The 26,912-nt window shown below is 39.4% G+C and overlaps 1 protein-coding gene across 5 annotated transcripts in view; it reads right to left on the bottom strand.

Moving 5' to 3' along the window:
• Positions 1-6,390: 6,390 nt before the first annotated feature.
• ODAD2 (outer dynein arm docking complex subunit 2) overlaps positions 6,391-26,912 on the bottom strand; it is a 173,819-nt gene continuing 153,297 nt past the window's right edge. For all 5 annotated transcript variants that reach the window (XM_050939024.1, XM_050939023.1, XM_050939022.1 and 2 more), the window contains one exon: positions 6,391-6,833. In XM_050939024.1, the coding sequence (XP_050794981.1) occupies positions 6,720-6,833 (114 nt within the window). In that variant the 3' untranslated portion in view covers positions 6,391-6,719. The remainder of the gene's footprint in view (positions 6,834-26,912) is intronic.

The following is a 26,912-nucleotide window of genomic DNA, read 5'->3' as shown; positions in this document are numbered from 1 at the left end:
GATTGACAGCCTTGGAGAAAGAAATCCCCTGTTTAGTTACTGAACAGGCACTGGTAGTGCAAGCTCCCTCACATGGTCATAGTAATTTGCCACAACTCTGTTCCAAAGGGTCAGTGTTACTATAGTTACTAGACCCAGGCAATCACTGGCCTAACAATGGTGCTAATTTCTTCCAACTGTTCTCTATGAACTGGCTGGAGAACCCCAGGTAACTTCATATAGGTTATCAAACAACCACCCCATAGCGATGACTTTTGGTTGCTATCACACTCAAATGCATACCTATCCCTTACCAAACTACTCACCATCTATTATTAATCTTCATTCTGTCTGATTTTTTTTTAACAGTTTGTCCCAATGTGTTTTTTCCCCCCTCCATTCATTGGAAGATTTAATGATGTGTGGAAAAACCATGAATCCTCTTTGAACAAGTTCTGAGAAATCTTCTGACAGTACATCAGTGGCAGGAATAAAGCAATGGAGCGAGGTGAATATGCAATACACTGCAACTGGAGTCAATGTAAGATGTCTTTCTGCCATTAGAGAAATGCAAAGAATCCTTAATGACAACAGGATCAGGCCCATATGTCATTTGATATCCAGTGCAGAGCTTTGCACACATGAGTTTATGAATCTGTTGAAGGGGAACCAGATTTGTCACCATAATACAATTGACCACTCTTTGTAAGAAGAGATCAAACAGATGAATAACACTATGCACCATATAAATTTGGATAAAACATGTAATATGCCAATAAAAATAGCAGGAATAGGAGAGGAACTTGCCAGCCAAAGGGTGCCTTGTATAGACCACAGAAACAAGACTAGAAAACTAACAAATCAAGGCAATCTTGTCCATAAAAATCCTCAATATAAAATAGGGAACATCACTGAATTGGTATCTAGAAGATAATGTTTAAAATCCAGTTACAGAAATACAAAACAGATATTAGGACTAATCTAACAAAATAGAACAGATTCATAAAACTGGAGCAGTACTTCGCTAGTTTCAGCGTCCTGGTTGGGAGAGGGAAGTACTGAATAGTGTGGCACATTACAGTTTAAGCAGGGTAGAATAGCATAATTGGTATGCCTTATCTTTTTCTTTGTGAGAAATGCCGTATAGTCTAATAGTTACCATAAGATAATGGTTCCCTTTAGAATGCACTTTTGGGCCACATCCTCTGCTAGCATAGGTCCACTAACCTCAGTGGTATTACACCACCAGAGATTCTGGCCCTCTAAAAGGTAAATATGTCACTGAAACTCAGAGGACTAGTTTGTTTCAGTGTGGCTGAGCCACACAAGATTGCCTCTCATGGTTTTCAAGCAGCCTGAGGAGTATGTGGCAAAGATTAAGAGACTACAAAGACGAAAACCACAGCTTACTGCTGGGGAAGAGTTTGCTTATGAATTCAGAACTGTACTTTGTACGCAGACAGTCTATATGGAAAGTTGACTAGCATCATTAGAGAGACACATAATTTGTTTTCCTTTATAGTATTTTGCTGCTGTTTATAAGGCAAAGATAACTTCAGTAGAAAGAAAAGTACAAGGAGCAGCCACTTAATTTATTATGAGATGAAATTCTTAATAGTTCAACCTAGTGGAAAGGCTCATTTCTTTGACACTATGGCGGGCCTGGTACCTCACCGCCCCTTTGGGGCGGTGGGGGATGGGGTGTCAGAACATTGCCACTCCCAAGTTCGTGTGCTCACTTCTCTGTGGGCAGCCTGATGAGGCCTAATGGCCTCCCTCCATGCAATCATCCCTTAGTCAGGGTCATGTGCCCTAACGGCCAGAGTCCATATAAATCTCTCTCCCAGCATCCAAGCAGTGTGGCCCAGTGGCCAGAGTCCATATATCCCCCCCTCGCAGGTGGGATAGTGTGGCCTAGCGGCCAGAGTCTGTGTAACTTGCCCCAAACATCCGGGCAGTGTGGCCCAAAGGCCAGGGTCCATATAAATCGCCCCTAGCGTTGGAGCAATGTGGCCTAATGGCCAGAGTCCACATAATCCCCCTTGTTAGCAGAGTAGTGCAGCCTAGCGGCCAGAGTTCATATGATTCCCATGCTGGGCCACCCCCCTGACTGGGGGGTGGGAGGGACAGGTGGCTGGGAGGGGTAGGGAACTACCCTCTCCACTGGGTCCCAACCCAGGGCCTGGTAGTGGCAAGTTCCCCTTGCCACAGGCTCAGTGGGGAGCTGCCCGAAACACACCAAGCCTCCGAGTAGCTCTAACACCATTTTCCTCTAAAGTTCCCCTGGGTCACTTCCTACCATAACTTCTGGGTCCTCCATTTCAGGGGGTTCTGTTCCCCTTCTGTTATGTACTCTGTCTGAGCATCGGGGTGCATCCCAGCTTGTCTGGCTTCCAGATCCCAGAGTGCAGGCTGTCTCTCCTCAGGAGCTCATGGCATGTCTCCTTCCCCTCCAACAGTCAGCCCAAACTGAGCAACTCTGCAGGCTTTTATACCTGTTCTCCAGGTGGAGCATGCCCAGCAGAGCCTCAGGGGAATGGCTTCCTCTGCTACGAAGGAAGGGTTAACTCCTGCAGTACCAGTGCGGTGCCGCTCTGCCCTATGATCAGCTGGCCTACAACAAATTTAAATCTCATGACAGAGCCTTGTGATCTTCAACCCCCAGCTTTCATTATATTAAGGGACAATAATTCTGGTGACAAACTAGCATAAAGCAGCAGCTAGCACAATACAAAATATGTTGCACCCAGGAAACACATTTTATGTTTCCTTAACAACTTAAAGATAAAACTGTGTGTCACTACTTATGCATTTTTCATAAACATGAACTTTAATGAAAAATGAACATAAATCTTACATTTAAATGTGTAGTTTGACCATCCTGAGACAATTGAATAATTGGTAATGATTGTCGCCAAACAATAAATCACACAACCATAGAGCTTTCTTGTCTGCTGACAGATGTTTGGAATGAAAGACTTGGTTTTCCTTTAAGATTCAATCAGGAATTACATAAAGGTGAAAGAGTCTTTCTGCTGCTTTCTCGCTGGTCAGTTATAGTATTTCTGCATTAGAAACAATGCTGTCTTCCTGGCAGTTTTACATATTTTGGAATTTCAAATTTTCTGAACATTTTAATGAAAATGAAGAGCAAAAGTCCAGACTTTCAGCTGGCGTAAATCAGGCACAACTTTACTGACTTTGGTGTCACTATGCTGATCTACGCTAACTGAGGGCCTAGCCCCAAATATTTGAAAAGGTAGTTCCTGCATTGGGACAGGCTCTGCTCTTACAGCAAAACAAATGCAAATAGAGAGCAGGCTAGGAAGAGATATCAGAAGCTGTGGCTGAAAAAAGAATTGAAAATTTAAAAGCAAGCTGGGGAGGTCAAGAGCAGGTGAGCAGAAGATGCATGCAACAGAGATGGGCATTTTTCTAACAATCATTCCATTGTTATAATTAATAACCATTTCTTGTGTAATAACTCCAGACAAGAGTCTTCATTTGTCAGTCAATATGACCTAAAGTTTCAAAAGACTAGATTCTTACATGGGTGAGGACTGCAAGGGGAGAGATTAAGGTGCCTTCCTAACTTTTGAATAGCCCACAGAATTGCAGTCCCTGTGCTTAGTGATATACAGGGACTAGAGCTAGAGATAACTTTGGTCTGATCATCAGAGGCGTTCAACATGTGGTCAAATTCTTGTGGCTTCTCTAATTTGCCCTGGGGGCTGTTCTGGCTCCTGGATGCCCCCATGCTTCGGGGAAGTAAAAGTGATTGAGAACCATATTTGTATAGTTCCTTTTCAAATAGCTGCTCTGTTGTGATGCCTGCTCAGTTCAATGAAGGATGTGGAAGCCTTTGAAAATGTATTTGCCTACACTGTACAGTATGTCAGAGAAGCCAGAATTCAATTGTTCTTTAAAATCTAATCTGTTTGAACTAATTATGTAGAATCCAGCAGGTTTACACAAATGAGAGCTATGTTTTTAATATATTTACTGTGACTATGTAGCTGTTCTGCCTCCATTTCAAAAGGCTTCTTCTTCCTGTATAGAACAGAACACCTTCAGGAATGCTAAAGGAAACACCACAAATAATACAGCTCAAAGCTGGGATTACAAGACTGATTTAAATGAATGACTTCAAGGGAACTACTCCTGGGCGTAAGGGCTACTCATGTGAGTAAGAGCTTCAGGTTCGCGCCCTATAACAGTGAGAATTACATTTATTTTCAAAATAACTATATCATAAAATTAAGTTTACTTTTAGATTTTACACCCTTTAGAATTTGATATAAAACATTAAAGACTGAAAAGATGTCATATCAAGACCAACTATTCTTGACAGGTAGGTTTGTTTCCCTTTATACAGTAAAATATCCACTTGTTACACTTTTTTCATAAGCAAGAAAATGAAATTATTCTCAAACTATTCTCTCCCAACCTCCCCCTCACATGATTAAAACATATTTGCAAAAAGTATTTATTGGATAGATACATTCTGTGTATAACAGACTTTATTGTGATACTAGAAGCAAGATAGAGATACATCTATTTCAAAGTACTTAGCAAGGCCATTGGTGTAGAAGGCATCACCAACAGAATTTGGACGTTCATGATGCCTTGCAAAGGTTTACATGCATGTAAAATTGTTGATTAGTGGACTCACATTCTGATCTCCTTTTAATACCAGTGGAGTTACTCTATATTTAAACTACTGTCATGGAGCTCAGAATCTGTCCCCAGATACTTTATTAAAACTCCTAATACCTTACTAAAGGGCAAATGCTGTCCCCTGCTCTGAGTGATGTGGAAATGCTGACTCCTCTGCACTGGGAAGGCAGAGAATGGATTTATGCGCAGGGAACTCTGTACTCCCCTTCTCCCTCCGCAATGCACCATGGAGTTCTACATGTGTGGTGGAGGAACAGACAGTAGATCCTCAACTATGCAAATCCACAGATGCAAACCATACATAGGGCATGTGTAGGGATCAAAACTGCCACTAGATTCAATTTGGCTGTAGAGAGGAAAGTAGTGCAACTGCACAGATGCTTCACATTATATCTCTGGGTTAGGGTATGAAACTTGTCTTCCCTATAAAGAAGCAGGTTTGGGTCACTGGGTTTCAGTGAATTATCACACTAGAGTTTCTAGTTCATGTATAATTTTGTTGTCAAATTTGGTGGTGCCTGCATTAAAATATGAACAAGAATATCATTTTAAAGTATCTAGACCCCAACTCAGGAAGTACTTGACTATGTCTAAAGTTGAGAATTTGTTTAAGCACTATCTGGATGTAAGCACATGCTTAATGCTTGCCTGAACCAGGGTCCACTGATTAAACTCACAGAGGGCTTCAAAAACCTAAAATCAGCTCAAGATGCAAGAAATGTTGTTTGTTTTAGGCAACAAATGTTGATTTTCTTTTAATTAATAAAATGAAAAACAATTGTATTACACCAATCTAGCTATAGCTAATGAGTCTGTGCATACATTTAAAAGAAAGTAATAAATATGAAAAAATTGGGGTTTGTAAGAATGTCTCCATTAGAAGCCAACCTCATTCAGTAGCTGCAATTTTATATCACAAGGCACAGGGGAAATTAATTAAATTTAATAGACACTGTAGCTTCTAGACTAGGATGTGCTGTATTTCAAATCATCAGCATTGAAAAGTATAGTAATACAGTTCATTCAGAAGCAAATGTTTGACAGTAAATGCAATTATTTTAAGTTTTTTTTTCAGGTATGACAGAATTGTCTGCACTTATAATTCAGGATCTCAGTCTTATACTACTGTTTACAAAGGTTGCTGTGCACAGCACATGCATAAACCTGGACTACTCATGAGTTAATTGCCTGAATGTGTTTCAACAATTGTTCTACAATACTAATGATATTTTATTAAAACATTAATATAAAGACCTTGATTACTGAAAGGAAAGTCAATAATTCTGAAGATTAGTTTTATGTAAAATAAAGTGCTTCAAACATTGTTGTTCTAAATTTAAAAGACTAATTGAATCCCTGAGAGATTATATTTCTAATATATAAATATAAGAGTATTAGTATAAAATGCTCATCTTTATTATTTCTTAATTTACTGCTGTGAATTTTAACTATTGGGTTAATCACATGTATTCTCTCATATAATTAAATGTTATCTTGTTTGATATTGGTGCTAGTAAGAGGCAATTTGAGATAAATGTGGAATAAGGTCTACAGCTCCAGCTGTTTGCAGGACTTATGTAATACCAGATGTGAAATTGGTGCATCTGTAGTCAGTCCTCTCTTGTGGATTGCAAGTGATCAAACAGGCAAAACCATAATGACAGGATGATTAGACAGGTTTAGCAGAAAGGGAATTGCTCAAGACATTCATGAATTACTGTAAGCCACACACAGTGAAGAAAAATGTATTTATTACAATTTCATTAAATGCAAAACCATATCTTAAATTTGAGAGTTAATGATGTTAACCTGGAATTCATACAATTATTTTCATGTGTTAAGTACTTTTTAGATGATAAAATAACTGAACCTTTTTAAAAGCATACAGAATGAGTGCACTATGAAGTACATTTCCATTTTTAAACACATGTATTTTAATTAGATAGTAGGCTTTAAAAATATCCCCAAATAAACGTTTCTCAAACTTAGGTAGTCCATGCAGTTACATATTCAAATGTCTTGCAGTGTGTAAAACATGGGAGCCAGTAAAACTAGTTGAGGCATCAACCATATTTTGCCTTCTCTGTAGCTAGAGCCAATCTGCGGATGTTTGCTATGCAACCAGCTGCTGCTTCTTGTAGGGTTTCATCTGTAGAGCCCACCATACCCAGTAGAAGCTAGTAAAATAAAATCATACAGAAAATATAAAATGGATACACTTAAATTACTGAATTAAATTTAAAATCATATATACACACATTCATATGTATACACACCCTCATATTAACATATTCATATAAGCAAATAAGAAGACTTTTTGAATTTTAAATTAAGAAATAATACAAATCTTGTTAGTTCAATTCTTATAAGGAATCCTGACATATTTTCTGTCACATTCATGACAGTGATACTGCTTTTTCTGATCTTGGGTTCTCTCTTGGATTTTTTTCTCATTTGCAGAACAATTTTCATTGAAATTACTAAATTTTCTTTGATAAATTATGAGAACAAATCATATTTGATATTTTTTATGTAAGTAGCCATGTGCTCTGTTTTAGAGTTTCCTCCTGTGATTGGATCCATGTGAATGAACCCTTGTACCCAAGAACCACCACACTAACAGTCCACCCATATTCATCTAGTTGAGGGATCCAAATCTTAAAATGTAATTCTTTAGACATGTTTCAAAAAGAAAACAATTTAGAGGCAGATTCTGTCCTTTGTTCAAGTTGAATAGAACTTAACTCTGTGTAGTCCTATTGTTTTCAATGGAAATTCTCTTTGAATAAGGCACTACTCAAAATAAGGGTGATAAAATTGGGTCTTTATAGATAAAAAAAATTGTTACATATCAGCAAATGACTGATCATAGTTCTATTTCCTTATTTTTAATGTATTACAAGTCAGTGATGCAACTGAATAAGCCATATACACTGGAAAACAGAAGACTCTTGCTTAGCTCAAATTAGCTCCACATACTCTTCAGATTTCTGGAAATCTGCCAATCTTAATGTGAGTTCAGGTATTTTAAAACACAGACAGTTCTAATTAAACCCCTACTTTCAGTCTGCAATACTTAGGATTCTGTATTCACCCAAACAATGTTGAGTCAAACCACAAAGAAATCTGTTATCACTCAACTCCAGTGCATATTTTTCATACAGCTAAAATATTACATAAAATTATGAACTGCTAAATATAAAAGCATAAATTGAATGCAGATATCAAATTCATATGCTACCTTTCTCTAACCTTCCAGCAGTTGTAAGGCATGGGTCACAGCTGCACACATGGCATTTGCTTATGAAGATCAAAGCATTTTATACTCAAGGAAGTATTTGTGTTAGACTAATGTACAGAGTAAGCTTCTTGCCAGTCACTTTTCACCCCTCGACCCCTATAAGTAACTTATGAAAGGCTGCCGTGAGTATGCTTGAATTATGTTAAAGTCTTTATTTAAATAAAGTGTCAGTAGGGGTTAATTCTTGTCAAAGTTTTCACATAACTCAAATTTTAATGGAATTTACATATATATGAACAGTAGATCAGAATTCTTAAGGTGTGAACACTTCAGAAAGATATAAATGTTGTTTATTTGCTCATAAACAAGTTAAAATTGATGGAAAAAATGCATGAGAAAGCTTTGCATCTATACCAAACACTCTTATTTTTACCTGTTCCCAAACTATGGGCCTGATCCAGCTGTCAGTAAAGTCATCTGGAGCTTTGCCATTTATTTCAATGGGAGCAGGATCAGGCTCTGCATGTGTGTGTGGTGACAAAACTGCATTCTATAGTACAAAACCAGAATGCATTTCTTATAAGACAGCTTAAATGAGGCAGTTTTTTAAAAAATGGTGTTGATAAAAAAATTTCTTCCTTACTAATTACAATATATCTCCTATTTTTTTCCTTCAGTAAGTCATAATTGTGATAAACTTTAACTATCAAAATAAAAAAGAGTTCCCTTGGACATGCCACAACTTTTTTGTGACACTTTTATAGAGTAAAGGTATATGTATTTCATGTGTCTGATTCCAAACCAAAAATATGCATATATACTGTACATACGGTGATTTTGGTAAAGCTATAATTTTGAAATTTTGGAACACAGAAACCATATACTTTATGTAATTACAGTCTAATAATATATGGAGATATACTTATCTCATAGAACTGGAAGAGGTCATCAAGTCCAGCCCTCTGCCTTCACTAGCAGGACCAAGTACTGATTTTGCTCCAGATCTCTAAGTAGCCCCCTGAAGGACTGAACTGGGTTTAGCAGGCCAAGTCTCAAACCACTGAGTTATCTCTCCTCCATGATGCAACTGAATAAGCCATATACACTGAAAATATACAAAAATGTGCTTTGCCTATAGCTCCTTGTCATAAACAGATAGTAGGAGTTAATAGAACAGAAGTACTTTATATCTCTTTTGCCTGTAAAGGGTTAACAAAATCTGTGAGCCTGGCTGTCACCTGACCAGAGGACCAATCAGGGGACAGGATACTTTCAAATCTAGAGGGAGGGAAGTTTTTCTGTGTGCTGTTAGTGTTTGGTGGTTGTTCGCTCTGGGGGCTCAGAGGGACCAGACGTGCAACCAGGTTTCTCTCCAATCTCTCCGACACAGGCTCTTATAAGTTCAGAATAGTGAATACTAGGTAGATAAAGCAAGTTAGGCTTATGGTTGTTTTCTTTATTTGCAAATGTGTATTTGGCTGGGAGGAGTTCAAATGTGTATTTGGCTGGAAAGAGTTCAAATTTGTATTTTGCTGAAAGGATTTTAATTTGTACTTGTATACTTAGGCTGGGAGGGTATTCCCAGTGTCTATAGCTGAAAGACCCTGTAACATATTCCATCTTAAATTTACAAAGAATGTTTACTGTTTTTTCTTTTTTTAATTAAAAGCTTTTCCTGTTTAAGAACCCGATTGTTTTTTTTTTATTCTGGTGAGACCCCAGGGGACTGGGTCTGGATCCACCAGGGAATTGGTGGGGAGAAAGGAGGGAAGGGGGAAAGAGAGGTTAATTTTCTCTCTGTGTTAGGATTACTTTCTCTCTCAGGGAGAGTCTGGGAGGGGGAGAGAGAAGGAGGGAGGAAGGTGCATTTTCCTCTCTGTTTAGGATTCGAGGAGTTTGAATCACAGTGATCTTCCAGGGTAACCCAGGGAGGGGAAGCCTGGGAGAGGCAACGGTGAAGGAAAGGGTTTACTTTCCTTGTGTTAAGATCCAGAGGGACTGCGTCTTGGGGGTCCCTGGGCAAGGTTTTGGGGGGACCAGAGTGTACCAGGCTTTGGAATTCCTGGTTGGTGGCAGCGCTACAGGTTCTAAGCTGGTAATTGAGCTTAGAGGAATTCATGCTGGTACCCCATCTTTTGGATGCTAACGTTCAGAGTGGGGAATTATACCATGACACCCCTCATCTCCATGCTATTTATTTTTTCCTTCAGCCACTCACTTGTTTGAGAACACACGATTTTTTAAAAATAAACACTATTTTGTTATTTGATTATAGGATCAGTAATAAATATTATAAACATCAATTTTATAAACCTATTCAATGATACTGTCCGCCATAAAAACATCTGCCTGGTTCTACTGAAGTCAATGGGAGTTTTTCTTCTGACTTTGGCAGGGCAAGGATCAATTCACTTCCCAATTTGCTGTTCTTCCAAATCATCAACAAATGGTGACACATGTGCAGAACTGCCATTGTATAGACAAATCCATATACCAGGCTGTGTTCTATCTTCATAGTGTGTATAGGGAGAAGTAATCCTGCCACCACAGGCCACTATGGTAGCTCTCTGTGAGGGTGGAGGATACATAACAGCAGAACCTCTAGTTCTTTCTCTCCCCCATCCTACTCTCAGAGTCACTGCAGAGGTGACCAGCACACAACCCAGAATGTCTCAATTTAGGTATCTAATGCCATAATTTGGCACTTAAGTTTGAGGCTTTTAACTAAGTGTTGTTGTTACTATCTTTCCCTCATGTGAAAAAAAATGTATCCCTTTGTTGCATGGTAACAAGATCATAGGTCATTTCCACTGAAAAATGGCAGGCAGGACAGCAGAGTAAATTGTTTCACAGGGTTAGTTCAATTCACTTGTGATTTGGGGTGTTCTAGTCACAATATTACACACATTTTGACGAGTCCAAGACGACTTTTTGGGCTTCCAAGACACCAATGCAACATAATTTGTCTTTTTTTCAGATGCAATGCCCGTGAACTTCATGCATCCTCTCTCTTTACTGTTCAGATATTGTTTTCTGACACATGTAAATGTTAACATATGTCAGAGGCTGCAAAGAGGCAGGTGGTATAAATGTGTCTGTCTGGCTTGTAAGAGGCACTTTCCACAAAAAGAGAAGGCAATTTCAATATTATATAGATTCCATTTTTGTTGGCTGATATTTATATTCTAAGGCAAAGGTCCAAGCAAATTTGGCATAGGTAGCATATCATACCAGCAATAAGCACAAATATAAGATGTTTGGAAATCAGACAGAGTGTGCACATCATATATGGGCTCTAAAAGCAAGAATAATTCACAGCCTCAATTATCCAGATGGTCATAGCAATAGAGAAGATTTTGCTATTGCTAGCCCAGCTTTAAAATAATACAAGATTCCAAGGCTGCATAATGGGAAATTACTTGCCTTGTAATTCTGTTAATCTGAAGATATTCTTACAGGATTCTGATGGCTGAGTCTTGTGTTCTCTAGCACAAGACAGGCATAAAGATCCAAGGTTTTTGGTCCCTAGTGTGGCAATAATGGGTCAGGGTGTAAGCCACAGCATCTCTGTTGGTAATTGTGCATCATCAAGGACTCCAATTGCCTTCAAGCAAAAAGCAAAGGCTCCTCAAAGAAAGTCCTAGCCAATCACAAAACAAACTGATTGAGAAATTATTTCCTCAAATAGAACATTACAAACATCAAATTGTAAAGATATACACCACTTCTAAAGATTGCCCTCCAAACTCTGAGGAGAAATGTGCTTGTGAATGAGAACTCTGATATTTTCAGGGAAGCAGTTACAAAGCTCAACTAATTCTCCTTTCTTTGAAGATACCATGTTGGCAGAATTCTCATCCCTGGAGACTAAGTAGCTTAGGAGATATCATAACAGAAAAAATGCAAACATAAGCACTGATACACTAGTAAACCATTCATCCAAAAATATCTTGGTGCCTAAGATCAAGGTTCTGGAGCACGGTAGTGTATATTCACCTTCTTTGCTCTGGCCATGGCTATCTCAGCTACCAAAGTCTTGTGTGGGCAGTGGAAGACATGGGAGGCAGCATTTTCAGGGAGAATATACTTTATCTTGGTGTCACCTTTCAGAAAGGGGTAGCTGTGAAGTGTTTGCCATACACTCTTCAGCTGATCCAAAACAGCATGCAAGGGCACAACAGCTGTACTGGACAAGGGTTTCATGGCTGAGGTAAAACAGATACTTTAGAGACCACCATATCCAACAGTTCAGCATACTGAGAATGTGAAAGACAAATAGACCCGCTAACAACAGAATGAAGAAGTCTCTACACACAGAACATTCAACACCATTCCTTTTCTGTTTCTCTCATCCTTTTTGAACAAATTTATTCAACTTTTTCTAATCTGAAGAAAATATGAGCTACCTCTTTCAATTAAATCTATTACTAGACAGAGAAAGACTGGGATGTCAGGGAGAAATCAGATGGAGCCTAGAGTCCTTGAGACCAAAAATGTTTGTTTCAATAAGATTGCTGCTTGTGTCTATCACTTTGGCAATGACATATTTTAGATTGACACAGTGTGCCCAACTGGTGTTAGGACTTGCCTTTTTTTTCTTTCTTTTCAGATTTAGGATTTCATTTCTTTCATATGTTACAGTTCCTAGAAGATGCTGAATTCCTAGCACTATGATCTTCTAATTGTAAAACACTCCCATTCCAAAAAAAGACATTTTACATGCTTTTTCTAAATCTAACCTAAAAGAAAAAATACTTTAAATAAAAGCATATGGGAGAAACTTATCCAAAAATGTATCAGTCTGGATCCAGCCAACATTTTGTAACTTTCAACAATATACTGCACACTGGAAAATTTTAAAGCACCTAGCTTTGAGTGTTATGTTACACATATAATTTATCCTTATGAAAATATTTCTCATACAATTAAATTATAAATAATACAACATACTGTACAATCAAAACATGAGGTTAAGCTCAGTCATTGTTTCAATTTTACTAAAATCCAAGCTCATTTCCATCTCCAACTGAGCAAAAGATAAGACAATATTGACCATATCCATACTGCTGAAAAAGGCATTGGCCCAGATTCTGCAGTACTGTATGCTCGTTTTGCTCTGCTCAGGTGGCACAAAATGGATGGATTCCAGCTGTAAAAGAATTCCCTTTGTGGAGGGGAACTCCCTGCTGGTGTAAATCTGGCAGCTGGAGAGAAGCCAGTTCTTCTTCCAGCCACCCTCCCATCACAGCACAGAGGGTGTGACAGGGAAGGCAGGGGGCATGGCAGGGGATGGGCAGAACAAAGCTCCAGTCTGATGATTCTCCATTGGCATAAGGGATCTTAGGGATCTTATCTAGTAGTGTAAATTAGGGCAGTCCCTGGGACGCTCTGACTAATGCCCTGACCAGGCCAGGCCTATGTTGAGTTGGGGAGCTATAATGCTAGGTTCTAAATGGCTAGTCAAAAGCAAGAAGGAAAGGAATAAGGAAAGACTAAAACAAAAAAGAGAAACCTGGGGACAAAGGAGCCTGCAAATGGGACAGAGGAAGGGAATATGAGAAAGACTATGAGATAGAGAGAAATGACTGGACACAAGGGAGGAGAGAAAGAAATAGCATTCCTGAGAGATCCAACATTGGAAGCCAAGTAAGCTGTGTCTAATTGTCTAGCAATAAGATATGATCTATTTAAATACAATAAACATTTTCATTACATTTTAATTGATTTTCTGGTAAAACAGATATTTTAGTTTAGAAGTTTTTATTTTGTGAAACTTCATGACTATCATTTTCCCAATCTCCTCGTCCTCATCCCTGTTTATTTTATCCATCAGTTGCATCCTGTCTGATACCTCAATCAATACCGTAAAATCTCTGGGACAAGGACTGTCTTCTTTGCTATTTGTCTGTACTGTGCCTACTACAATGGGACTGGAGTTCCTCGAGGAAATACCATAAATAAACAAATAAAATAAATAATATTAAAACAGTATCCAGAATCCACAATCAGGTTCAAGTTTCCATGGTTCTAAGTTCTACACAAACACACACAGGTCCCTGACCTGATGAGCTTACAATCAAAGAAGATAAGCAATATACCAAGGGCATATGGGGAGGATACTATCAAATATATAAAGTATTTATACATATATATACTTTCATGTTTTTAATGTTGTAAATGGACTAAGTAAGAGTAATCTGTTCTCCACTCTCCCTACCCATTATCAGTTCTCTAATTCCTTATAGCATTATGGGGCAGATCAGGGATGACGGGCAGGATGAAATGAAGTAGAGAGCTGCTTGTTTCAGAATCTGACAAATGGGCAAATGAAGTTGGAGAATCCCTGACAGTGCAGAGAGGTGGGGAGCAAATGTAAAACAAAATATAAAATACTAAAAGTTGGTAAACTTCTTGAATACTTTAAAATATAGGAACTTTTAAGATTCTCCCATTTTATGTTGTAATTCATATGTTTTCAAGGAACATTTTCACAAATGTAAAATGGGGATCTTATTGGATATACTCATATAGCACACAAGTATGAACTGTACCTGAATATAATTAATATTAAAACAGATTATTAATCTTTGTTTATCATATATGAAAACATGTAACAATAATTGGCTGTAAGAGGTTTGGTGCGATATTTAGAAAGAATTCTATCATCAAGAACATTCCAATGTACTAAGAGTTTTACGGGATTTGAAATTCATCCTACAAAAAGCAATAGGCAGATCTGATAATCCAGAAATGATGAAGCCAAATACCTTATAGCATATTTTTGTTTGGACCATTATCCAATTTTACTTTTATTTCACTGTAGTTTTCAAGAGAAGATTAACATTTAAAAAAGGCACTTGGAGAAAGAGAGAACACAGACAAAAGCTTTTTACGAATGATTGGAAATCCTTTTTATAAAGATTAAAACAGGAGCTTAATTAGTCACTGTGTGTAACAGACATTTAGAACAGAAAGCCCTTTGCCAGGGATGTAGCTTTTTTATTTTTATTTTTTTTTCGTAATTTAGGTTTGCTTCCATGACATCCCGAGGACCCTCTTTTCCATTTGTTGCTGTTACCCTCACCCACCTTTCTTCTTTTGATTCCTTTTGCTATTTCACATTTTGTTATACTTTTCTTTTTTTAAAAAAAAAACAATGTCTATTTCTTTCTGTTTTTGTGAGCATGAATTTTACCTTGCCCTCCCTCTACATGAATTACTGTGGGAGTAGTATAGGAAATCTGGGAAGGGATTGCCAAGTGACCTCCCACTTTTCCAAATTTTTGTTAATTTGCTATTAATTTGAAATGTTTTGCCAGACATTCCATCTATGGTAGTTATCTAAAGATTACGGAGTACAGAAACAGGATAACTGTAAATAAACAACAACTAGTTGCTGTGGACTCACAAAGTTCCTACTCTTATTGGGGTCACAGAAATAACAGAAGTCCTAAGAGTAAAGTAGTGTATACACTGGCCACAAATAACTCATTTATTGTAGAAAACACACTGATAGTGTCTGTCCTCATTACCGAAGGGTTATGCATGACTTGTCTGTAAGATCCTTGATTGGGCATGCTTCTGGTTTCTCAGTTTTTCCTGGGTTCTTGAAATTCACGCTACACAGTGTTGTCCTTGAACGCTACTTTGAACTACAGCAAGCAAACACTATACAGCTTCCAGATTACGGTCAGATTCTGCCATCCTTCCATCAAGTAGTACCTTACTCTGTGAGGATCCCCGTTGTTTCAAGGTGGCAGAATCTGACTGTTACTTAGCAGAGCTAGCTTTAAGGAGTATATTAAATCAATCTTCAAAGTCAGCACTGAATTCACATTGTCTTTTGAGTTTAATTCAACACGATTTTGATCTCTAAAGCTCTACTAGATTTGGGTCCAGGATATCTAAGGGTATGTCCCCTCTCTATATACTCAACCATGAAAGCTCAAACCAGTACCATGCTTTTGCTAGTAGTTCTCAGATCTGAATGCCTGGGGATTAGAAGCAGGATGTTCTTATTGGAGAGCTCCATACTCTAGATTTTACTTCCTACATTGGTCAAAGAAATCTTAAGTCTGTTGGCTTTCAGGGCAGAATAAAAGACTCATGTATATTCTCAGGCTTTTGTTTGTATGGATGGCAGTGGTGCATACATCTGATTAATCCCAGGCAAGTATATTTAGGACCGATATTGCTCTGCACATCAACTGTTTTTAAATTAAGTAAATGTTCTAGAGAATGTTTGGTGCATTGTGTAAAATTAATAATAATTACATTATAAAATCAATATATGAACTCTAGAATCTTCTAATGAAGGAAGACTATTTCAAGACAAAGAAGACTATATAGATTAAATAATATCAATCTAGAGATTTCTCACATTTGGCTCTCACTATTTGTATATCCAGTAAGCCAAAGCCAACATTTTAACCAAACAACCATTAAACATAAAATCAGCATGAACAGTTTCACCTGTGTGATCACATGTAAGCTCACTATCCCTGTGGATACAATGAACAGCTCCTCGAATCTAGAAAACCACTGATTTGCCTAGGGCCCAAACATGAGAGGGCCATTTAAAGTAATCCGTTATTGGTTCTCTTTCCCATATTAATATTCTCCTTTGTTTCAGGGACTACCAAAGAGATTTCGCTAACAGCAATTAAATCAAACAAGAGAAAAAGAGAAAATATTATACGGCATAATATCTTCTAGAACTTCACAAACGCAGTGACAAATAATATAAACAAAAACATTAAATTTCTGAAATTGAGGTACACACAATCCTGATTCCACAGTATTGAATTTATCATACTAACATTTACACCAGTTCCGCTCCACTGACTTCAACCAAGTTACTGCTAATTTACACTAGTATAAGAAAAAACAAAATCAGGCCGAAAGTATGAAGGGCCTAGATTCTACAAAGCACTTTATGTACGTCCTTAACTGTAAGTACATGAGTAATCTCACCCCTATTCGGCAAAGCACTTATGTATGTGCTTAGCTCCAAACACGTGTTTAAGTCCCACTGACCTCAGATGATTTAATTGGGAATTGGTCCTGCTTTGAACAGGGGGTTGGACTAGACGACCTCCTGAGGTCCCTTCCAACCCTTATATTCTATGACTACTCATGTGCTTAACATTACAATATGCTTAAGTGCTCTGCTCAGCTGGGGCTCTAGTTCCGATTCTGTCTGCTTTACCGGTCTGATGATTCATTCACTTCTCATTGTCATAGTGTGGCAAAATATGAGTGTTCCCTGCCTAACTAATCCAAAACGTTGATGAATAAAACAAATCATAATCAGACTTTACACCCCATCTTTATTGCTTTTTAATAGAGCAAAAATACTTTAATTTTTTTTAATGAAATATAATCAAGCATAAATAAGGATCTCATGCCTTGACTATCTTGTCCCATGAACACTATAAATAAGGCTCTGGATATATTAGGATGAACACAATTATAGCTGACCCTACAGTTTTCTAATTCACCAATTTCTTTTTTAGAGTGATCAGTCTTATCATTTCTATCTGAATAATTCTGGGTATCACCTGAGATTCAAAAGTCCATATTAACCACTATTTCACAATTATGTTCAGTTTGTCAGGAGGCTACGGTGTAAGAAACAGTTCCCATATTCAAAGATTTTTAATTTTCCATTTATATTCTACACAGTATAATTTATTAGACATTATTTGCAGTTTCACTGATATTGACTGCTACTAGCATTTAGCTCAGTAAGTAGATTCCCAGGTAACCATCCTATTAAATACAACTCAATAAAATTAACAAACAGTACAGCAAATTTTCCCATACTAAGAAATCACTTCTATAGTGTATCTACAGCAGCTTTCACCAGACCAGAAAGCAAGAGTTCCAAGGTTACTGAAGAACTAGTATCTTGTATGACACACACAGCCAGGGCCGGCTCCAGGCATCAGTGCAGCAAGCAGTTGCTTGGGGCGACCAACGCAAAGAGGCGGCACGTCTGGGTCTTCGGCAGCAAATCGGCGGCGGGTCCTTTGGTCCCGCTCAGAAGGAAGGACCTGCCGCCTAACTGCCACCGAAGAATGAAGCAGCGGCAGTACAGCTGCCACCGAAGTGCCGCCGTTCGCAGCGTTGTTTTTTTTTTGCCGCTTGGGGTGGCAAAAACGCTGGAGCCAGCCCTGCACACAGCTACACTGGTTACTTTGTAACTCCATTAACTTCAATAGAGTTACAATAAGAAATGTGTTTGACCCATATTGCCTATCGATAAATGAAGCTATTGTGGCAAAAACAGAACACGATTGGCTAAGAAATCTGTAATTCAAGGTCTTTTAAAAAATGCAGATAACTTATGTAAATCCGTTAAGGACATTTCTGGTTATGTATAATCTTTCCCCTTTTTAATTAATAGGGACATGCACATGAGTCAGGATGCTTGATTTTAAGGGTCCATCTGACCTTGTTCTTTATTCCTTAATAGGTCTCAGTCTATTACAACTGGTTGCTGTGGAGGAATAAAGGAGCAAGAGAGAAAAACTCTTAAAATCATGCATCTTGTTCTCTTATAAATTTCTCTAGTAATGAAAAAATGGGGCACGGGGTGGGAGGAAGAGAAAATGTATTATGCATAACAATTTTTTCATAGCATGGACATCTTAATAGAAAAAATGTCTCACTTTCCTGACTATTTGCAATTGCAGAGACCACCACACTCACATTTGGGATCAATTAACATCTCCAGGGCTTTCCAAAGAGAATCAATTGAGAAAGCACTTTAAATATTTTATGTGTATTCTAATGTGGATTAGCAGGTGGAACCAAGGACAAGGAGTCACCACCATGCAGAAGACTAGACAGCTCCCCAAGGACCCCAACCTAATAGCTTTCTTTGACAGGGTAACAAGCCTTGTGGATAGGGGGAAAGTGGTAGATGTGGTATATCTTGACTTTAGTAAGGTTTTTGATACTGTCTCGCATGAACTTCTCATAAACAAACTAGAGAAATACAACCTAGATCGAGCTACTATAAGGTGGGTGCATAACTGTTGGAAAACCATTCCCAGAGAGTAGTTATCAGTAGTTCATAGGCAAACTGGAAAGGTATATTAAGTGGGGTCTCACAGGGATCAGTTCTGGGTCTGGTTCTTTCCAACATCTTCATCAATGATTTAGATAGTGGCATAGAGAGTACATCTATAAAGTTTGCAGATGATACCAAGATGGGAGGACTTGCAAGTGCTTTGTAGGACAGCATTAAAATTCAAAATGATCTGGACAAACTGGAGAAATGGTCTGAAGTAAATAGGATGAAATTCAATAAGGACAAATGCAAAGCACTCCACTTAGGAAGGAACAACAAGTTGCACACATACAAAATGGGAAATGACTGCCTAGGAAGGAGCACTGTAGAAAGTCTGGGGGTCATAGTGGATCGCAAGTTAAATATGAGTCAAGAGTTTAATGCTCTTGCAAAAAAAGCAAACATCATTCTGGGATGTATTAGCAGGAGTGTTGTAAGCAAGACACAAGAAGTAATTCTTCCACTCTACTCCGTGCTGATTAGGCCTCATCTGGAGTACTGTGCCCAGTTCTGGGCGCCACATTTCATGAAAGATGTGGACAAACTGAAGAAAGTCTACAGAAGAGTAACAAAAATGATTAAAACTCTAGAAAACATGACCCATGAGGGAAGACTGAAAAAATTGGGTTTGTTTAGTCAGGAGAAGAGAAGACTGAGGGAGGATATGATAACAGTTTTCAAGTACATAAAAGATTGTTACAAGGAAGAGGGAGAACAATTTTTCTCTTAAACTTCTGAGGATAGGACCAGAAACAATGAGCTTAAATTGCAGCAAGGTTGGAAATTAGGAAAAACTTCCTAACTGTCAGGGTGGTTAAGCACTGGAATAACTTGCCTAGGGAGGCTGTGGAATTTCTGTCACTGGAGACTTTGAACACTTGTCAGGGATGGTCAAGATAGTACTTAGTCCTGCCTTGAGTACAGGGGACTGGACTAGAAGCCCTCTAGAGGTCCCTCCCAGTCCTATGATTTTATTATTCAAAGTGATCCAGTGATCAGAGTTAAACTTTTCTATGCAGTACTGACTGGTTTATAATAATGGCTTCCTTTTCACAGATGAATACTAAGGAAAAATGAGGCATTTCTTGAAAACAGATGTAAATGCAAAGTCCATGAAGCCAATTCATTTTTAGTTTAACACTACTAACGTCAACTGAGTTACACCAGAAATGATTCTAGCCCCAGACATTTATTTTTACTCAAAACAACATTCTGTTGCTATCAAATGGTTAAAAAATAAATAGAATTTGAAACTGAAATATTTTGATTTAAGAAACTGACAACTGCTCAGTGACCTTTTATTAAAAATATAGTCAGACTGGAACTTTAGAGAATAAATCTCAGTTGCTAAATCAATCAAAACTGCTCATTCACAGTCTACATTTTGGCTGAAGGATTTTTGCTGGAATTGTAATTTTTGTTTGTTTTTTTGTTTTTAACCTTTATGGATAAATAAAAGTCAGACATCCTGTAATTGGAATTCATTTGGTAAAATATACTATTTAGAGCACATTACAATCTTATGATATCAAAGAGATCAACATGTCAAGAAAAAAAGAAAAATTAAATATACAACTCTTGACATTTTTGAAGGTCAGATTGAATGAAAGAGCCTACAAAATGTTTTTCTTTCAAAGGTGGCCTCCAAAGGAAAAAAATGAGTTTACAGTCTTTTTGCTTCCTTATGATCCATAAACTAATACTTTAAAGGTGGGATTTGGTATTAATTAATTTATTTATTCATTGCTTGTTTTGAACATTAAAAATTCAGGTTCTGCCTACTCTGAAAGAGTTCATGGATGGCTGGAAAACTAAGTTTATGACAGCAGCCAAACAAACAACGTGAATCCAGAACTGAGAGGGCAAATGATTTATTTCATAGTGTCTAGAAACTGTTTGTTTTTGTTAGTATCTATTTAACTAAAGTATTAGAAGTAAATTTTCTCTTTGTTGGTGATTCAACACTCTCTCCAATTCAATCGAAATGTCAATGTATTGTCTATGCTACAGAAGCCACAGTTGCACAGCTATGGCACTGCAGCTGTGCTACTGTAGCACCATAGTGTAGATACTTCTGACATTAATGGAAGGGTTTTTTCCATCACTGTAGTTGATCCACACATCCAAGAGGTGGTAGCTAGCTGAGTGAAGGAATTCTTCCATTGATCTAACTGCATCTACAGCGGGGGTTAAGTTGACCTAACTATGCCACATAGGGCATGACATTTTTCACAGATCTTGGAGATGGATCTAGGTCAGTGGTCCCCAACCTTTTCATCTAGCGGGCACCAGACCAAGGACCACTGAGGTGGTGCAGCACTCACCGAAATGCCTCTGAATTTTGGCGGCATTTCGGCAGTGATGCCTCTCGATGACGCCGCTTGTCGTCGACAAGTGACGTCATCGAGAGGTGTCATCGCCGAAATTCGGGGGTGACGCCTCTCAATGACGTCACTTGTCGACAGCAAGTGGCGTCATCAAGAGGCATCCCTGCCAAAATGCCGCTGAAATTCGGTGGCATTTCAGCGGGTGCTCTCCTGGGGGCCAGGACACAGGCGCATTAAGAAGCCCCCGTGAGCACCATGGTGCCCATGGGCACCACGTTGGGGACCCCTGATCTGGGTGAACCTAATTTTTAGGTGTCACCCAACTATTAATAAGTCGAGAAGCATCAGCATTAGTCTAATGTGCTCATGGTAACCTTCAGAATGTTGTGATTTAGTGAACACAAACTGTGTGTGAGAGAGTTTAATGTTTCAGTGAATATAAAGTGTATTTGGGAGTGTTAGAAACTTATAACAAAGGTTACATAATAAAAATAATTACCATACAGACTTACTATGAGATAAAACCTTTACTTGTGACTAAAGCACAAAGGCTGTATAGAATAAAAACACCATCCAGCTCACACAAACTACATCTGTGCAAGGCAAAGTACTTGACATTTGCATTCACTTCCGTAGAGAGGAGCTGGACAGACATTTTGTTAAATCTACCCCTAAGGGCCCTATCCAGCCCAGGATTGCTTGAGTGGCTGCTGGACTTTGGAAGTTTTGTGAGACCAAAATTCTGTAAAGGCACTGCATGGCCTGAAAACAAGCAATATCACTTTCCTGACAGCTTTGTGCTAGCTAAGTGAAACACAAAGGGTCCAACCTGCTTCCTGCCTTACTTCTCTAAAGACTTTTACTGGGGGATGAATTAAGAACTTATTGATAAAAGGGAAGGCCTCTCATTCTCATTTGATTAAAGCAAAAGCTGCTCCTATAATTTTCACATTCAGTGATTTGATTAGATAGGTGCCCTCTTCATCCCAAAAATCAAGGGTTGTTTTTGTTTGTTTATTTGTTTTAAGAAAAGAAAGTCATCCACTAGTGGTAAGTATTGAATTGTGAAACAGTAGGATGGGGAAAGAAAGGAAGTATTAGTGTGTGTTTACACATGGTTTTTATGCTGCTTTCACTATAATAGTTTAGAAACCTCTACAGTGAAAGCAGTACTAATGTGGACATTATATAAAAGTGCTTCAATCCTCATGTGGCTCAGTTTCATAAAGTTATAGAAATAAATGATACATATATAAGCACCTTTATAATGGCATAACTGCATCTATATCAGGAAGTTGTAACCTTTATGGTAGAGATACAAAAACTGTATGCAGACCAGACCTCAGCAACACAGTGGAAGTATGAAGTCTAACTTCTGAGAAACAAGACATGTGATCATATAATCTTTATATGACACACAGAGGCTTCATCTAAACTACACATTACTTTTGGTGACACATTGATATATGTAGTTACATGCCACAGTGAAAAGCAAACTGTGTCCACACTGCAGTGTGTAGCTACGTCAGTGAAAGGCTCTGGCAGAGGTGAGGGAGGGAGAAAAGGTTTCAGCAGCTTCCTGCTACCCTTTCACAGTGGTGAGAAAAAGCTCCAGCAGGGGAGGAGTAGCAAGGAAAGGCTCCCCCCGTCAGAGCCTTTCCCCACTGCTGGAGTCTTTCCCTGATGTGGGGAAAGGATCCAAAAACAGGGAGCTTGTGGAGCCTTTCCCCACTGCTGAAGAATTTTCCTGCTCCTGGAGTCTTCCCTGCAGTGGAGAAAGGCTCCAGCAGTGGGACACTACAGTGCTGAAAACAGGGGTGTAGAGGGGAAGGCATAGTTTCAGTAAGTAGAGAGCCATGTAGTGTATGCATTTGAGTACATACTCACACTCTTCAGGTGGGTCTTTACTCGCCTTAGCTGGGTCTCACCACCGCTATTTACACCCAATTCTAAGAGGCATGTACATAGGTATTGTGACAAAGTTCCTCCTCTACCTTGGTGGGTCCTGCGCTTATTGGCGGATTTGCTCACCTCAGTGATCTTCCCCTCTTGTGGAACCCACAGTCTGGGTCAGCTCTTCCTGTGTCTGATCAGGAGTTAGGAGGTTTCGGGGAGGGGGGCGGGGGGAGAACCCGGGCCAGCCCTCTACTCCGGGTTCCAGCCCAGGGCCCTGTGGATCGCAGCTGTCTATAGTGGCTCCTGTAAAAGCTGCATGACAGCTACAATTCCCTGGGCTATTTCCCCATGGCCTCCTCCAAATACCTTCTTTATCCTCACCATAGGACCTTCCTCCTGGTGTCTGATAATGCTTGTCCTCCTCAATCCTCCAGCAGTACTCTCACTCTCACTCTCACTCTCACTCTCACTCTGCCCTTGCCCTTGCCCTTGCCCTTGCCCTTGCCCTTGCCCTTGCCCTTGCCCTTGCCCTTGCCCTTGCCCTTGCCCTTGCCCTTGCCCTTGCCCTTGCCCTCTTGGTCCCAGCTCCTCTCACACACTCCTTCTCCTCTGACTCCTGACTGGAGTGAGCTCCTTTTTAAACCAGGTGCCCTGATTAGCCTGCCTTGATTGGCTGCGGGTGTTCTAATTAAAGTAGCTATCTCCACTGCCTTCTAGAAAGATCTTAATTGGCCCCAGGTGCCTTGATTAACCTGGAGCAACTGCCATTTGGTTACTAGGGTACTAGGGATTTGTTTAGCCTGGGGCTAACATACCTGTTTCTCAGTACTTTACTGTAGCCATCTGGCCTTGCCCCATCACAGTATGTACACTAAACAGGCTAACAAAAGATGTGTAAGCAGGGTCTGAATGAGCTCTCCCCTGACATCTAGTGATTAACAGGGGGGAAGGACTTCAGGAGTCATTTGTCTATTTGCATAGTCACACCTACTCTGCCTAGATATTCAGCAGACAGAGCTGCTATGCAGTGATCAATTTTGTATAGTTCCATCAAAAGTACTGAGTGCAGAGGTAATGAAATATTGTCCCTATTGTATGACTAAAGGGCTGCAGGACTGTGCTTAGCATGCCTTGATTGAGGGGTTCACCCTACTTTAACCTCATTAAATGGTCGAGGAAGCCACATGACCATCCCCCTTCTCCAGTGTTTGAAGAGAGAACTGACTAGACTTATTTGAGAGTCCTGGTTCTTTCTCAGTGATCAGTAGAGCTGAGCTCACTAATAAGCTGATCTAAAGGTGTTGACCCTTAGATCTGGTTCAGGGACAAGTGTTGTGATGAATGCAGAAGGGGCAGTAGCAGAGAGGTTCCCCACTACCCCATGAAATCACTAAAGAGCTGAAATCACTGAGAACTAGACTAAGTGGTGGAATCTCAGAACACAGCATCACAGCAAGAGTTGGCAGTTATGGTGGCAGCTGTGAGCAGTGGCAGTGATGGTGCCAATGACAGTGGCAGTGACAAGCAGCAACACAGACAGTGCTAGGCAGTGGCAGTGACAAGCAGTGGCAGAGGCTGTGACAGCAACGAACAGTGGCAGTGACAAGAAATGGCAGTGACAGCAGCAGAGACAGCAACAAACCCTGGCAGATGCATCACTCAACCACCCTCTCTTCAGGGTGGGAGGCGAACTCATCCAAACACATCCCTGGACTTTGGCAACGTTGCTGACTTCAGACAACAGACTGTGAGTGGAGTGCAGTGGAGGGAAAAAGGGAGTGGCATGTTAAAGAAACATTCCTCCCTTGGATTTTCATCCTGCAGGATGAGAAACCAAGAAAAAGGACACTGCCCAAGATACTGTGGGGCGGATGTTTTACTTATTGGTTGCGTACTTTCAAGTCATTGTTGCAGCATTTTCCCAAATTAATTTTTTTTCATTCTGTTAATAAAAGTTTGCTTTCGTTAAACCCCATCTCAGTGCTTGCAAGTGGGGAAGTATTGCTCTGAGAGGTGTCCCCGGGTGGTGTTTAGTTTTCCCAAATTACTGTTTGGAGGCTCGAGCTAGTTCTGTTTTGTACTGTTAACAGGATCCCCTAGATACTGAATCTGATCCTTGTTGCTGCTACAGCACCTGGCAGATGGATTACAAAAAAGTGTGCACTGTAGATACCCCTCTCCACTCTCATATGCAGAGAAAAAGAGAAAAACAGAGAGAGAGACCAGTATATAAGGACCCTCTGGCTGAAGGATGCATCTACAGAAGCTAAAAGATTCAGTGTCAAAATTCTGATCTCAGCTCTAACTACTTAGTACCATTCCAGCAGCACAAAACAGCTGGGAATCTGGCTTAAATGACTACCTGAAAATTCTATTTGCATACCGAAACTCCTCAGCTGGTATAGGGGCATTGTTGCCAGCATAGTGGGCATTTTCAGATGAAATGAGGTGTGCCTTGGGCACCTCTGTGGTCTAGCTATTGCAACATGGAAAGCCAGGCCAAAGGCAGAGCAGCTCTCCCAAGTGTGAATACATTTTCCTTTTCATCCTGGCTCAAATAAGGAAAACACTTAAGGACAAACATAGCCTTAGTGAAGTCAATGGGACTTAAGCATGTGCTTATGGGCTTTTCTGAATTGAGGCATCTGTCAGGATTGATTGTTCTTGAGTATGCCTGTAACTTACTGGAAAACTGAACAGAATACCAGGCTTTTTCCCCTAGGGAAGTCAAGACCCATTTGAGGACAAAGGGATATTAAGACAATTTTTGTTCTTAATTGTTAATTCTTTGGGAGGACAGAAAGTAAAGAGAGGTTCTGTTTCTCAGATGAGGAAATTCAGGACCAGAGAGGTTGACAGAAACAGATTAACCTGTCAGTGGGCAAAGCCAAAATTAGAAGTTAAGTATGCCTGGTTTCCAGGTTTGTACACATTCCACTAGATGATGATGCCCAATTGAACCTGGCTGGGACCCATTTATCTTTTATCCTGGGGTTCATGCAAAGGAGTTACTCCAACTCTATGGTTGCAGGAATTCCTTCAAGCTGCACAGGTACAATATATGAAGAGAAAAGAGCATACTGAGATAAGTCCAGTTTACTGAGCTGCAGTACCTGCAAGGCAGGGTGGGAGCACATTTATGTTAGCCCTCTTCCTCAAGCTGATTTGTAGTTTCATCTCATGCCGACTTCCCACCACCACTTTTTTTACTTAATTTTCCCCATGGATAAAATGGTTTCTTCATAAAGTCCGCTTCCACACAGCCTTCTGGTTTTCCAGTTTTGGACTACGGATATTTTTTGCTGTATTGGGCCCTACATTTAGAAGTTAACTCAGGAGAACACAATACTGGCCAGTGTTCTATTAATTTAACATTACCTTTTCCTTTAAATGACCACGCTCTCCACTTCACAAACAGAACCAATACAAACTTTGAATTCTTACACCAATCAGCAGTTAGTAAGTATGACAAAATGGTTATCCTTGGAAACAACAGCAAAATGAAAGAAAATGAAATTTACAGACTTTCAATAATCAAAGGAAAAAAGTGTTATATTTGGATACCTTTTAATATTTATTGTTAAAAAACACTATTGCAACAGTGATTCAGAGTCTAATCCAGTGCCTATTGAAGTCAAATGACAAAAATCTCATTGACTTCAATGGGAGTTTGATCAGGCCTTTACACCTCATTTTACCTAAAACATGTGGGACT

The sequence above is a fragment of the Gopherus flavomarginatus genome, chromosome 2, assembly GCF_025201925.1.
Source record: "Gopherus flavomarginatus isolate rGopFla2 chromosome 2, rGopFla2.mat.asm, whole genome shotgun sequence".
Classification (NCBI taxonomy): domain Eukaryota; kingdom Metazoa; phylum Chordata; order Testudines; family Testudinidae; genus Gopherus; species Gopherus flavomarginatus.
The sequence above is the reverse complement of the archived record's forward strand: the minus strand, read 5'-3'. Positions and strand labels throughout refer to the sequence as shown.